Source organism: Sminthopsis crassicaudata, chromosome 6 (genome assembly GCF_048593235.1).
Source record: "Sminthopsis crassicaudata isolate SCR6 chromosome 6, ASM4859323v1, whole genome shotgun sequence".
Lineage (NCBI taxonomy): Eukaryota > Metazoa > Chordata > Mammalia > Dasyuromorphia > Dasyuridae > Sminthopsis > Sminthopsis crassicaudata.
In genome coordinates, this window is record NC_133622.1 from 17,856,379 (window position 1) to 17,869,027 (window position 12,649).

The following is a 12,649-nucleotide window of genomic DNA, read 5'->3' on the forward strand; positions in this document are numbered from 1 at the left end:
TGGTAGCAATGACCTAATCTTCAGACTTTTCTTCAGTGCCTTTTTTTAGTCAATAAAAATCTACCTTCTCTTCCCTCACCATTAAAAAAAAATCCCTATTACAAACCTATTACAAATATGTATAATGGAGGAAAAAAATCCCCATATTGGCCGTGTGTGTGTGTGTGTGTGTGTGTGTGTGTGTGTGTGTGTGTGTGTGTGTGTGTGTGAAAATATACTCTTGAGCTCGCCATGTTTTGTAATAACAGGTTAGGTACCATGTTTCATCATGAGTTCTTTGGATTTGTTTTGGGTTCCTGAATTTTTCAGTTTTTTGCCTTTACAATTCAATGTTTCTTTATTGAAATATTGTTGTTTAAGCCCAGCCAGCTGTCTCTCATTAAGGATTTTTTTTTTAATTTTTTGGATTTTAGCTGTTTCAGACTTCATATGGTGGTAAAAAACCTTTATGTTTGAGAAATCCAATGGCACACCAACCAACATATGTGTGTGTTTATGCGTGTGTGTGTGTGTGTGTGAATATATATATATACATACACATATATGTAACAGATAGATCATTCTTCTTTACCACTCAGTGAAGTCATGTCTCTTTGTTCCAAAAGTATTTTTGATGATTAATCACATGCTCAATGTGTTGCTGCACATATGGAAAGTCAGGGCAGTAACTAGGGTGGAATGACTGGTATTTTGTCTCAGGGTGCCAACATTTAGAAGGAATTTAAAGCACTTGCAGTCTTCAGCAGCAATAGAAATAGTAAAGCTTATCACCCAGTTATCAAGAACAACAAATTAAAATAAGAAGATATCAAATGACCACTTCTCTTGCCTACACCCCAGGAGAACTACTCCCTACCCTCGCCTCACTTCCTGTGCTCCATTCATTTAATGATATCTTGACTTCTCTTCATCAACTGAACTTGTCTTATTTTATACTGCTTGTTTCAGGTTTTAAAATGTTTAGCTTTGAATCTTTTCCATGGAATGAATGGAGTTTAGTTTCATAATTTTAATTAGTTTTCTATCTTAAGTCAGGCAAAATCTCCAAAGACTATTCCACTTTTAAGTGTAATCTTCTCCCTTCTCTGAGGCATTCCTCATTTTGGACCTTGTAGCCTCAGGTTTAGATTGCAATTACACTTACTTCTGGGATAGGAAATTAGGAATTGTGCTATTGGTCTCAACGTTAAGGAATTTTACCTCTGCTTAAAATGCAAAACTGTTTATATGCACATTACTATATTTCTCTAGAGAGTCTGTGAATAAAACTAGTATCATTACAAACAAATCAAAATAAAAAGTAAAATAAACAAAGTTAATTTACATTAGGACCTATTGTAGTTTGGAAAATCCTTTAGGTGGTTTGGTCTTGGTCTGTTTCTATGAAACAAACTGGTATTGCCCAATTCATATTTTTCCTCTTGCTTGGTATTCCTTTTCTCCTGCTCTTTATCTGGACCGTCTCCCCCAATAGGTCCAGAGAATAGAGTATTCAAATCATTCAACAAATATACATTTAATTGTGACACTCTGGACAAGTCATTTAACCTTCCTCTCAGTCTTAGTTTCCTCATTGGCAAAATGGAGATAATAAAATTTACCTCACAGTATTATTGTGAAAATCAAATGAGATAGTATACATAAAATATTTTGTAAACATTAAATAATAATAATTATTATTATAATTATTGTATGTAGAATCTTCAATACCCAGAACTTTCTAGGTTAGAAATGCCACATTAGATAAAACCACAGCTCTGGACAAACAAAAAAATGCCTGCAATATTGACAGAGTAATCTGATTCTTCTATGAACTTCCTTGAAATCACAGCAGCAGAAGCCAGTAGGATCCTTATAATCTTGCCTTATTGGACATAATTTCTAGATTCACTGACTAGGTGACTTATTTAAAGGAAAAAAAAATGAAACAAATCAAATTTTGAGGTATCAGCTAAACCCTGAAAGCTTTTGATATATTGGAAATAAATGAATCTACTTAAAGCCTTAGGACAAATAATTGCTCTCCAATAAGAAATCATATCTATGCCAAATTCCCTGAGCCTGATTATTAGCTTTGAAGAGTAATAGTGATTTCTGACCTTTAGGTTCAGCCATTTATTAGTTTTCAAAAAATATTACTTTTCAGAAAGAATGGTCTGAAACAGTGTTATTCAACTAGATCAGTCAGACTACCTTATACTTAATAACTACAATTCTTAAAATTTTCAAGATTACATCCTTAGAATTGAATAGAATCTTTAATTAGGATTAACAATGTAGAAGAAGATAACAGGAACTGTCAGGACATAGAAAATTTTAAAAGTTTACTTCATTGAATAGGAAGAAAAATTCTGGTCTTTCTAGGCAGTAGTCAATATGACAGTTTGGTCTAATATTTGCTTTTATGTTGACTTTAAGCAGCACCTTTCCTGTAAGGCAAGAAATTTCAGCCTTTTTTTATTTAAATCACCCTATATAGTCTTTACTTTTTCCAGTGCTCCTTTTCCCTTAGCAAGCTTCCTATTTGGCATTTATTTAAATGTTTAGAATATTAGAACTATAGAACCTTAGAATGAAAAGGGAATTTAGAATGCATCGGATCCTACTTCCTCTTTCATTGCTCACCCACATTTTACAAATGAGAAAAACTGAAGCTCAGATTACTTGGTGACAGTAGCTTGATGCCAGAGCTTGTCTCTTGATTTCATCCAATGCTAAAAGGGTTGCTTCTGAATTAAATGATTTGGGTGGAGTGGGGTGGGGAAGGATGTGTTGAGAATTCTAGAACATCTTTTTCATGATTCATTAAGAAGAGTGCTCCATATCAAGCACTCCCTTTGTGTCACTTGGCTTCTCTGAAATGGAATTTCTTCAGCTATAAAATGAGGATACTCAACTAGAATTCTTGTTTTTCTTTTTCTATTAGATTTTTAAAAATTTTATGACTATGAACTTGACAAATATGTTAAAAGAGAACAGACTAGAAAAGGAGTTGGATTTTTAAATATATATGAAATTTAGCACAGTTGTTCTGATATTGCCTTGCTGGTCTGTGTTCTCTTCTAAACTTCCTTCTTATTCTCTTCTGTGTATTTTTAAAGTAGATTTTTATTAAGATAATTTGTTTTTATTTCATTTTTGCATTAATATCAGATTTCATTAACTATTTCTGAATTATGTTGAAATGACCATTTATTTTTTTTTAATTTTGAGTTCCAAATTCTTGCCTTTCCTCCTATTCTTTCCCCATCCTTTGAGAAGGCAAGTGATAGAATATTAATTATACATGTGAAATCATGCAAAACATATATCCATATTATCCATGAGTAAACATACTCAAAAATATCTGGAAAGTAAAGTTTAAAAATATAGGATTCAATCTATACTCACTTCATCATTCTCTCTAGAGGTAGATACCATTTTTCATGATGTGGCCTTTGGAATTGTCTTGATTAGAATTAGAATTGTAAAAAGATGTACAATTGACCATCTTTATAATACTGCTGTTAACATGTACAGTTTGTTCTCCTGGTTCTACTCACTTCACTTAGAATCAGTTCATATAAATCTTCCCAGATTTCTCTAAAACCATCCTTTTAATCATTTGTTTTAGCAGTTTCAGTGGTGGGGCACTGAACAAGTAATTTAACTTAGGTAGAATTGTCCTTTTTGTTATATTAGCACTGCCTATCCATGAGCAATTAATATTTCTCCAATTGTTTAGATCTGATTTTGTGCATAATCCCCTTCCAAAAAGGAACCCAAATTCAGCAACACACACACTGTAATAAAATACACCTCTCAAGGGCTTTCTGAAGAATTTTGGACTTGATTGTGAGACATGGGAGCCACTGACAAGGGACTGCCCAGCATGGCATGCCTGAATCAAAGAAGGTTCTGTGTTCTCTGAGAGAAACAGAACTGCAGGAGCTCAAAGAAATGGACCGTGTGTAAATTTAGAGACATCTCAACTCTTAATGTTCTTAATGTTCTAAAGAAAAGCTGAAATTTCTTGCCTTACAGGAAAGATGCTGTTTAAAGTCAACATAAAAGCAAATATTAGACAGAACTGTCATGTTTTGTAATTGTATTCATATAGTCCATGGGTTTTGTCTGTGCTCATAGACTCCCAAGTATTTTAGACTGTCTGAAATTATTTTAGATAGAATTTCTCTCTCTCTCTTCCTGATGGGATTTGTTGGTAATATATAAAAATGCTAATGATTTATGTCGGTTTATTTTATATCCTGCAACTTTGTTAGATTGCTATCTATTGTTAGTTGTTATAATTATTTGCTTATTGGTTCAACTAGTTTTTAGCTGATTCTCTAGAGTTCTTGAAGTATATTATCTGCAAAGTGTGATAGTATTTTTTTCTCATTGCTTTTTTAAATTCCACTTATTTTTTTCCCTTCCTTACAGCTACAGCTAGCATTTCTAATACAATATTGACTGATAGTAGTGATAATAGTTTCAATTTATCCTTTTTTTTTTTTTTTTTTTTGTCTTTAAATTCTTGGATTCCTCTCTAGCCTTCTACCTATCTACTTCCCAAGGACTTTTTTTTTTTTTTTTCCTGAGGCAATTGGGGTTAAGTGACTTGCTCAGAGTCACACAGCTAAAAAGTGTTAAGTGTCCAAGACCAGATTTGAACTCAGGTTCTCCTGACTTCAAGGCTGGTTCTTGCACCACCTAGCTGCCCCAGAGTGACTTCTTTAAAGTTTTTTTTTTTTTTTTTTTTTTTTTTTTTTTTTTTTTTTTTTTTTTTAAGAGGAAGAAGGGGAAAAAAAATGGTTATGCTTTTTCAAATAGATTGAAAAATGGTGGCGTGTGTTGGTTGGTTAGTGTTCTTTCGTTCCTGAAGAGGACCACAATGATACCGCCACTTTGGAAACAAGATACATTGGATCTGGCCCGAGCAAGCTTGGAAGGTTCTACAGTGGGTCAGGCACAAAGAGTCCACGTGAACATTAAGAGTTGCCCTGTCTCTAAATTTACCCATGGCCCATTTCTTTTGAGCTCCTGCAGTTCTGCTTCCCTCCTAGGACACAGAACCTCCTTTGACTCAGGCATGCCATGCTGGGCAGTCTCTTGTCAGTGGCTCCCCACGTCCAAAGCCCTTGAGAGTATGTAGCGTGCAGCGTGTATGTTGCTGAATTCGGGTTCCTTTTTGGAAGGGACTGGTGGACTTGTGTGTATGTTGCTAAATGTTGCTGTTTCATTTGGAAGAAAAGGGGCCTCTGGGTTTTCTGGAGTACTCAGGTGTGGAGCAACTCAGAAAGAAAGTGGATCCTTCCTTCCTTTTCTGTCTCCTTTTCCCTTCCCTCTCTCCTCCTTTTTCTTCCCTTCCTCCCTCCCTCCCTTTGTCTCTCCCCCTGTCCCTGCCTCTCTCTCTTCTCCCCTCCCTCCCCTCTCTTTCCTCTCGCTCCCTCCCTCCCATCCCCTTGGCTAGGCTCTCCGCGCAGGCCCTTTGTCGACCCAGGAACTTTTGTGCCGGGGTCTTCGGGCTTTGGGGAGCACTGAGGGGGACGGACCGGCCGGCCCTGCAGTTGCCTGGTAACGCCCGCAGAGTCCCGGTGTAGCGTCCAGCCGGGCTGGCGTCCCCGCCGGTACCTCGGACCCGGGGTCCCCTCTCGGTGCCGCCGCGGCTCGGCCTCGCCTCGACCCGCGCCCTGGCCGGCCCCGCGGGGACCATGCTGCAGGAGGAGGAGGACCTGTCCCTGACCATCGCCCATATCGTCCAGAAGCTCAAAGGCTCCCGGCTCTACTCGCAGCTGGAGCGCCAGGCCTGGGTGAGGGAGGCCGCGCCCGGCCCGGCTCCGCGGGGGATCCTGGGAGGGGGGCTGTGCGGAGAGGATCTCTCGGGGCTCTGCGGAGGGACTGGGGGGGGGCTCCTGGGTCACTGTGAAGGATGTCTCTCGGTGCTCCGCGAGGGGGGAGGGGTGTCTTCTGAGGCTCTGCGGAGAGGGGGTGTCTCCGGGTCGGGGCGGGTCTCGGGGGCGGGGGGGGGGGGCGCCGCGGGGTGTCCCCGGGCCTTCCGATGCGGCGGCCGCGCCTTGGTTGGCCGCTCGCTGGCGGCGCGACGGGCCCTGACAGCTGAGGGCTCAGAACCGGGGACCTCCGAGTTGGGACAGGGAAGGAGGCGGGCGGCCCCCCTGCGGCCCCCCTCCCTCTCTCCCTTTCCCCAGCCGCAGCGCCCCCTCCCGCACGCAGGCCCCGCCACGATCTCGCCCCCACCCCCACCCTGCTCTTTGATTTAAAACTCAGAGTGACAGGTGGGTTTGCATCTGCACGTGGAGCTTGGGGCCGGGAGCTTGCGAGGAGATGCGCTGGAGAGGCAAGGGCACGGAGCTTTTGCTCTACTCTAGATAATTATCTGTCTGCTCTTGGAAGATTTGCAGTTCTGTCCTTCCTCTGAACCTTCAACATTCTGTCCTTCCTCTGAACCTTCAACAAATCTCCAATTTTGTGGTGGAATTGAGAATTTCATTCAGGTCTTTGAGTAGTACTTGGGCTTCCAGCAGACAGGAGCGCCGTCCCGTTCATTCGCGTGTACATTCTTGTGTGTCTCTCAGTAAACATTTCTCTGGTGGCTTGAGAATATCAAGCTTTGGCCTGCTGTGTGCCGGGCACTGCCCGTCCTGTTCTCAGGTTCCTCGCAGGGAAATGGGGGAAAACTGTCTGAAAACAACTATTTTAGATATAAAAGAGTTTACACAGGGAAAGGCTTCCTGTAGAAGGTCGGCTTTTAGCTGGGCCTTGAAGGAAGCCGGGAGGCAGAAATGAGAAGGGAGAAAATCCTCGCTTCCGTTTGTTTGAAAAGTTTTTGTTTCTATTTTTAAAATTTTACTTAAAAAAAAAAAAAAAAAAAAAAAAAAAAAAAAAAAAACCAAGATATGGGATGTGACGGGTTGGTTAATAGCCGAGACTCAATTCCTTTTGAATTAAAAAACAAACCAAGACTGCAGGAAAAGAGAAAATCCCTTGGGAATTAGGTAGAAACAGCTTTTCAGGGGAGGGCTGATAATACAGAAGACTAGGCTCCAGGGAGATAGGGGAAATCCTTTATTTGGTATTTCATGTAAGAGGTAGATAACACGATGTCCCGTGTTAGTCATGTAGTTTCAAGCTTTGAAAGCTTAAAGTTTTACGTTTTAGTAACTTCGGGACAGTCATTTTCCAGCTCTATGCTACTTCCAGTCACACTGCTTTGAGAAGAGGCCACCAGGTCTGGGACCTGGCAAATCAATGGCTTTCTACCCAGGCACTATTGGAGTCCAGATTGAATTTTGAAAGTGTATTTCTGTTTTAATGATTGTTTAATGGTCAAAGCTGCTATTTTCCTGGCAAGACTGTCAGACTAGGAGACAATTGCAAGACAGAATGGGCACCCCCTTCAGTCTGGGCTGGGCCAGGGCTTGGGGGCCTTCCTGTCTCGGAACCTTTGGGATGAGAAGCTCTGGGCTCACTGCGGGCCGCGGAGAAGGACGCACCGGCAGCGTCTGCAGTTGCTTGGTAACGCGGAAGCGTCCCTTTGTTAAAAGGGTCCTGGAGAAGTTTTAGTCCAGTTGAGGCTAACGTTTCTTCTCCGGGACCCATTGGTTTCCCCCACTAGCTACTTTTCCTCAGCACCAAGGGAACATGCTGCAGGAAGAGACCGATCTGTCTGTTATTATTGCCCACATTGTCCAGAAGCTCCGAGGCTCCAGGTTGAGCACTCAGTTGGGATTTCAGGCTTCAGTAAGTGCGGGAGGGGGGAAGGCTGAACTTTATCAGGGCTTTGATTTCCACCTCAGTTGGGATCCCCAGAGTCCTCCTATTAAATCTAACCTTAGTTCCTTCTTTTTTTCCTTTTTCATCCCGGGTGCAGGATAAAACATCTGTTCCCTTCGGCGCATCATTCATTGCTAGCCCTTCTTAAGTCTTGAGCTTTGGGTTTGTTTTGGAGGTTCTTTTCATGATTTGAAATTTAATATAAGACTGATCGCTGTAGCATCATTTCAGTGTTTAGTATCTGGATAAAAAAAAGGATAATTTAAGCACCTATCATTTAGTTTTTTAAATGCTACAAAGTTGTTTAATAGGTTTTTTAGTGAAACATTTTTAGGACTAGTGTTTGTGTGATCACATCTATTAGTTAGGTATCCATGTATATCCTGCTGCTTTACACCTAAAAACCTTTCTCTGGTTTACAGGGAAATTGTCTTGATTTTCTCTTTTTCCAAAATTAGGATTCCATCAATTATTAACTGTCCTAAGTTTTAAGATCTTAGAACAATTGTTTTAAGAAAAGAGGGGCATGACAATTTAAAAACAACATTTTCTTTCCCTAATTTTTACTGATGGGAATCTCATTAAAATTGTTAATTTGATTGTAGGAAGTTAAGTGGGAAAAAGGTCACCAAGAAAAAATCCTAAATGTGCATCCTTTGATGATAGCTTTATCTTCTATTTTCCAAGCGCCCTCAGTGTTGTCATTCCCTTATCGTTATTTGTCTTCTAACAGATTTTCCTGCTTCTGTTTTTCTCTTCCTTCAGTAATCCATCTTTCATTTTTTTATTTCTTTTTAGAAAGGGCCTGTGATTTTGTTAGTGGTAGATAAGAGATTGTATGACATCCTCAGAATCACCTAGCTAAAGTCTGTCAGAGGTGGGACTTGAATCCAGGTCTTTGTGACCTATAAGGTTGTCTCTATTCATTAATTAAAAATATTGAATATTATAATTATCTATGTCCTCCTTTGCTTTATCTTTCATCACTTCACTAGGATAATCTTAGAAAGAGCCTGAAGTAGTCAGAGGTTATGTGATTTTCCATGAATCACCCACAGTGCTTGTCTCCAAGGCCCCCTGTCTAGTTATTAAGCCTTGGAGACTGAGTGTCCTCTATACATTTTGGAGGAACACATCTAATGGTGATACTATCTCCCTCTTTTTGTAGCATTTTATGCTTATTTTCTCCTCCTTCAGCACTTCAGAGGACAGCTACTATGTGTGCTCTAAGTATTCTAGGCAAAGCATGGATAGATGGAGGAGGTTTTTCTAAAGCTTTAGCTCACAAGACCCCACTTGTATCCCCTTCCCCATGATTATCAATGGATATCAGTTACTTGGCTTTTAAAAACTTCATTAAGTTTTAAAATTTTAGCTCAAGTTTAGAATGGCAAATGGCAAAGGAGTGTACACAGTTCCTAGTTGCTGTTCATCTTCTCCCTGTCAGGGGCTGTATATGAAGGCACTCCCAAGGATGCTGCAGCTTTCTGTCAGACTCTTTGTAGAGTTCTGGACTTCTTCCAAGGAGTCTGTCTATTTTGTCCCTGAGTTCCAGTGAAGGCTCAGAAACCTGTTTTCTGTGCTTCATTCAATCCAAATTTGTCACCCAGACAAGAATCTTGTTGCTATTATCTGCTGTCCCTCAGGACACTTTCCTTCTTTCTTTAATAAGTTCCTTTCTTAGTTCACAGTCTACAACAACTCCTGCCCTTATCCTAGAGGAAAGATCTTGTCTCAAACACCCGAACTTCTCAGTTCTTCCATTGCTCAGTTCCCATGAGCAAATTAGAATAGATGTTTATGCTCTTAATCTTTCTATCATCCTCTTCATTTTAGAGTTTTCCTACTGTTGATAATTTTCTTTTTTTTGTATATGCTTGTTTTCATGTTGGCTCTCCTATTTTATTATGAGCTCTTTGGGGACAGAGACTTATCTTTTGCCTTTTTGCTTTCCTCATAATAAGCACATAATAAGTGCTTAATAAATGTTTATTGACTGATTGTCTGATGGCTATGTCAGGAATATTGCTAGGAGAGATGGAAAAAATAAAAAGTTTTTGGCCCTCCAAAGTTCACAAGATCCCCCCCCTCCCCTTTTATCTTTTTCTCTCTCTTCCCACAAAGTCCTTCTCAGAGGAATTGGTCTTTTACTACTAAGTTTCCAGACACGTGAATGTGAACTAGATACTGATTTTGTATGAACCTCATTGGGCATAACTGAAGCTCATCAGCCATCCCAACTCTGTCTTATATCACACCTAAATGAAATCCTTTGATACTTTTGACCACCTTCTTCCTGGATACCTTTCTCTCCCTAAGCTTTCATAATAATTGCTCTTCTGATCTTCATTCTCCTTGTGTGGCTTTTCCTTCCCAGGCTCCTTTGCAGGATTGTCATCTTCTGGGTGATGTCCTGAGCCCTCTCTTTTCTCTTCATGCTTTTGAGGGATTTTATCTTCTCCCATGGTTCAATGATCATGTACTTATTGGGGGCTTTTTTGTCCTAGGAAGTTGGGGTTAAATGGCAAGGTCACACTAAGTGTTAGTTAAATTTCTGAGTCTGAATTTGAACCTAACTCCTCCTGACTTCAGGGCCAGTGCTCTATCTACTATACCATCTACCTGCCCTATGATCACCTAATTAGATGATTTCCAAATAGACATATCCAGTCCTCCATTTTCTATTTTTGTATCATTGCCTGCTTGTTTTCCTCCTAAATTCTTCCTGTCCTAATTTTTCAGTTTGGTTCAAGAGTACCATCACCCTTCCAGCCATCCAATTTTGCAATGCTAGAGTCATCCTTGATTTGTAATCCTCACTCTCCCTTCTCCTATATAGTTGTTTGCTCAGTCCTGGCACTTTTAATTATATGACATTCTTTGCATCCATACATTTCTCCTAATCTCTTATCTAGAGAATCACAGAATCTACCTCCACCTTCTCTCTCCATCATCTGTCAGAATAGTCTTCTTGAAGCATGGGTCTGCCCATGCTTTTCTGCTGCTCAAGAAACATCTCTCTTCCTGTTATCTGGATGATAAAATTCACACTTTGCTGATTGGATAAAGATTGTGCTGGCCTTGGATGTCAGTCTCTCCAGGCTTGTTTCATATTGCTCTCTGCACAGGGAACCTGCTTATTGTTCTTGTTCAGGGTTCCATCTGCTTCTCCCTATTCTGTAAGTCTTGGAAACTTCTCTTAGCTCAAGACCTATTTCCCACCCTAGACCTTGCCCCACCTCCTGCACTTCCTCTTGTTTCCTTTTTTTATCCTTTCCCCTAATTTACTTTCTATATACTTTGTAAATATGTTCTATTTACTTTTCTGTGTGACTTTGTATCCCACTTCAATACTATGTGAGTTTGTTTTAGACCGAGACTGTTTCTTTTTTATTTCCAGACCTTTGAAGTCAATCAGTAGGTGCTTAATTATTTTGGTTACTTAATATTCTTGTCACCAATGATTATCCAGGATTGTTGGGCAATTGCAGGGGAAGACTAGATTTGGGAGATGGGGAACCGCATGAAATGTTGTGGATAAGAAGCACAAGCTGATTAGAAAGTTGTATTAGAAAGAAGAAATGTTTATGTAGTCATTCCAAAAATGTAGCTTTGATCCAGATGGTTTTAGCATTTTAAATACCAAATTTAGGAGTTTGTATTTTAATCTAAAGGCAATGGAAAGCTTTTGTGACATCTTGAAAGGGGAGTGATGTGTTCAGACCTGAGATTTAGGAATATTAATTTGGAGAACTGAAAGGAAAAGGATGAAAAGAGTGGATCCAGGGACACCATGAAGAAGCCTCTAATGCTTCTCACTGACCATCTTAAACTTCTTAAAATTTATCACTAACTTAAAACCCATCATCAAAAACAACCAAGTAAATGTACAAAATAAAGAGTAGAATCTTACACAAAGCCTTATAATTTAAGTGTAGAATCAAATGGATTAATAGAAAATCTAGAGAATTTGTATTCATTCGCCTCCAAATCCATGAGAAAGATTGGTTGCTTTTTGCTTGTTTTTTTTTTTTTTTGTCTTTTTTTTTATGTGTTAATGTGTATGCTGTTTCTGGGTCTGTTAATTTCATTTTGTATTGCTTCATATTGATCTGTTCATATGTTTTTATGTTCACATTTTAGGTATCATTATACTAATATGTTAATATGTCTTAACTTTTGGACATGTAGTTTATTTACAATATTTGTTATTACAGATATATCTACAAGTTAGTTATTCAATTATGAGTATTTCTGTTTGTTAGGTACTTCTTTTTCCCTTTTTATGAGACATTTTAAGGAAAATATTTATTTCTTACCCAGTGGATAAAGTTAGCTAGCAAGATTATATGGATTCAGATTCTGTCTCTGAAATTTACTAGCTATGTCACCAAAGGCAAGTCACTTGATTCTCCCAGATTCAGGTGCCTCCATTCTTATGTAAAAGGGGGGTGTGTGTGTTTGTATATACATATGCATATACATATATGTGTGTGTGAAACTCAAAATGAGCTGAGGGTGGCTAGAAAAGTCAAGGATATAAAAAGATGCTTTTGTTTTGTTTGTGTTTTAACAATTTTAGAGAAAAGAGGATAATCAAAAAAAGAGTATTACAGCCCATGATGGATGGGACTATCATAACATCTGTTGGATATTAGGGCCAAGGAACACACCAAACTAATACTTTGCTGAGTTTTTGAATTAGAAGAATTATCTTTGCTTTTGTAAGGACAGAACAAAAATAGCCAAAAGGAAGTTTAAATCAAACTAGAGAGACAGTATGCGAGCATGCTTTCTTTTGATGAGCTCATCATCAAGCCCAGATAAACTATATCCCAGGATACTGAGAAAACTGACAAATGATATTACTGAACCA

At 39.3% G+C, this 12,649-nt stretch overlaps 1 protein-coding gene across 4 annotated transcripts in view; it reads left to right on the plus strand.

The window, feature by feature from the left end:
• Positions 1-5,445: 5,445 nt before the first annotated feature.
• Positions 5,446-12,649, plus strand: part of TBC1D19 (TBC1 domain family member 19) — a 97,339-nt gene continuing 90,135 nt past the window's right edge. For 2 of the 4 annotated variants that reach the window (XM_074274604.1, XM_074274602.1), the window contains exon 1: positions 5,446-5,792. In XM_074274604.1, coding sequence (XP_074130705.1) covers positions 5,694-5,792 — 99 coding nt within the window. In that variant the 5' untranslated portion in view covers positions 5,446-5,693. Of the gene's footprint in view, positions 5,793-7,538; positions 7,741-12,649 lie in introns of those variants that run through there. The other 2 variants (XM_074274605.1, XM_074274603.1) reach the window with 2 other exon arrangements.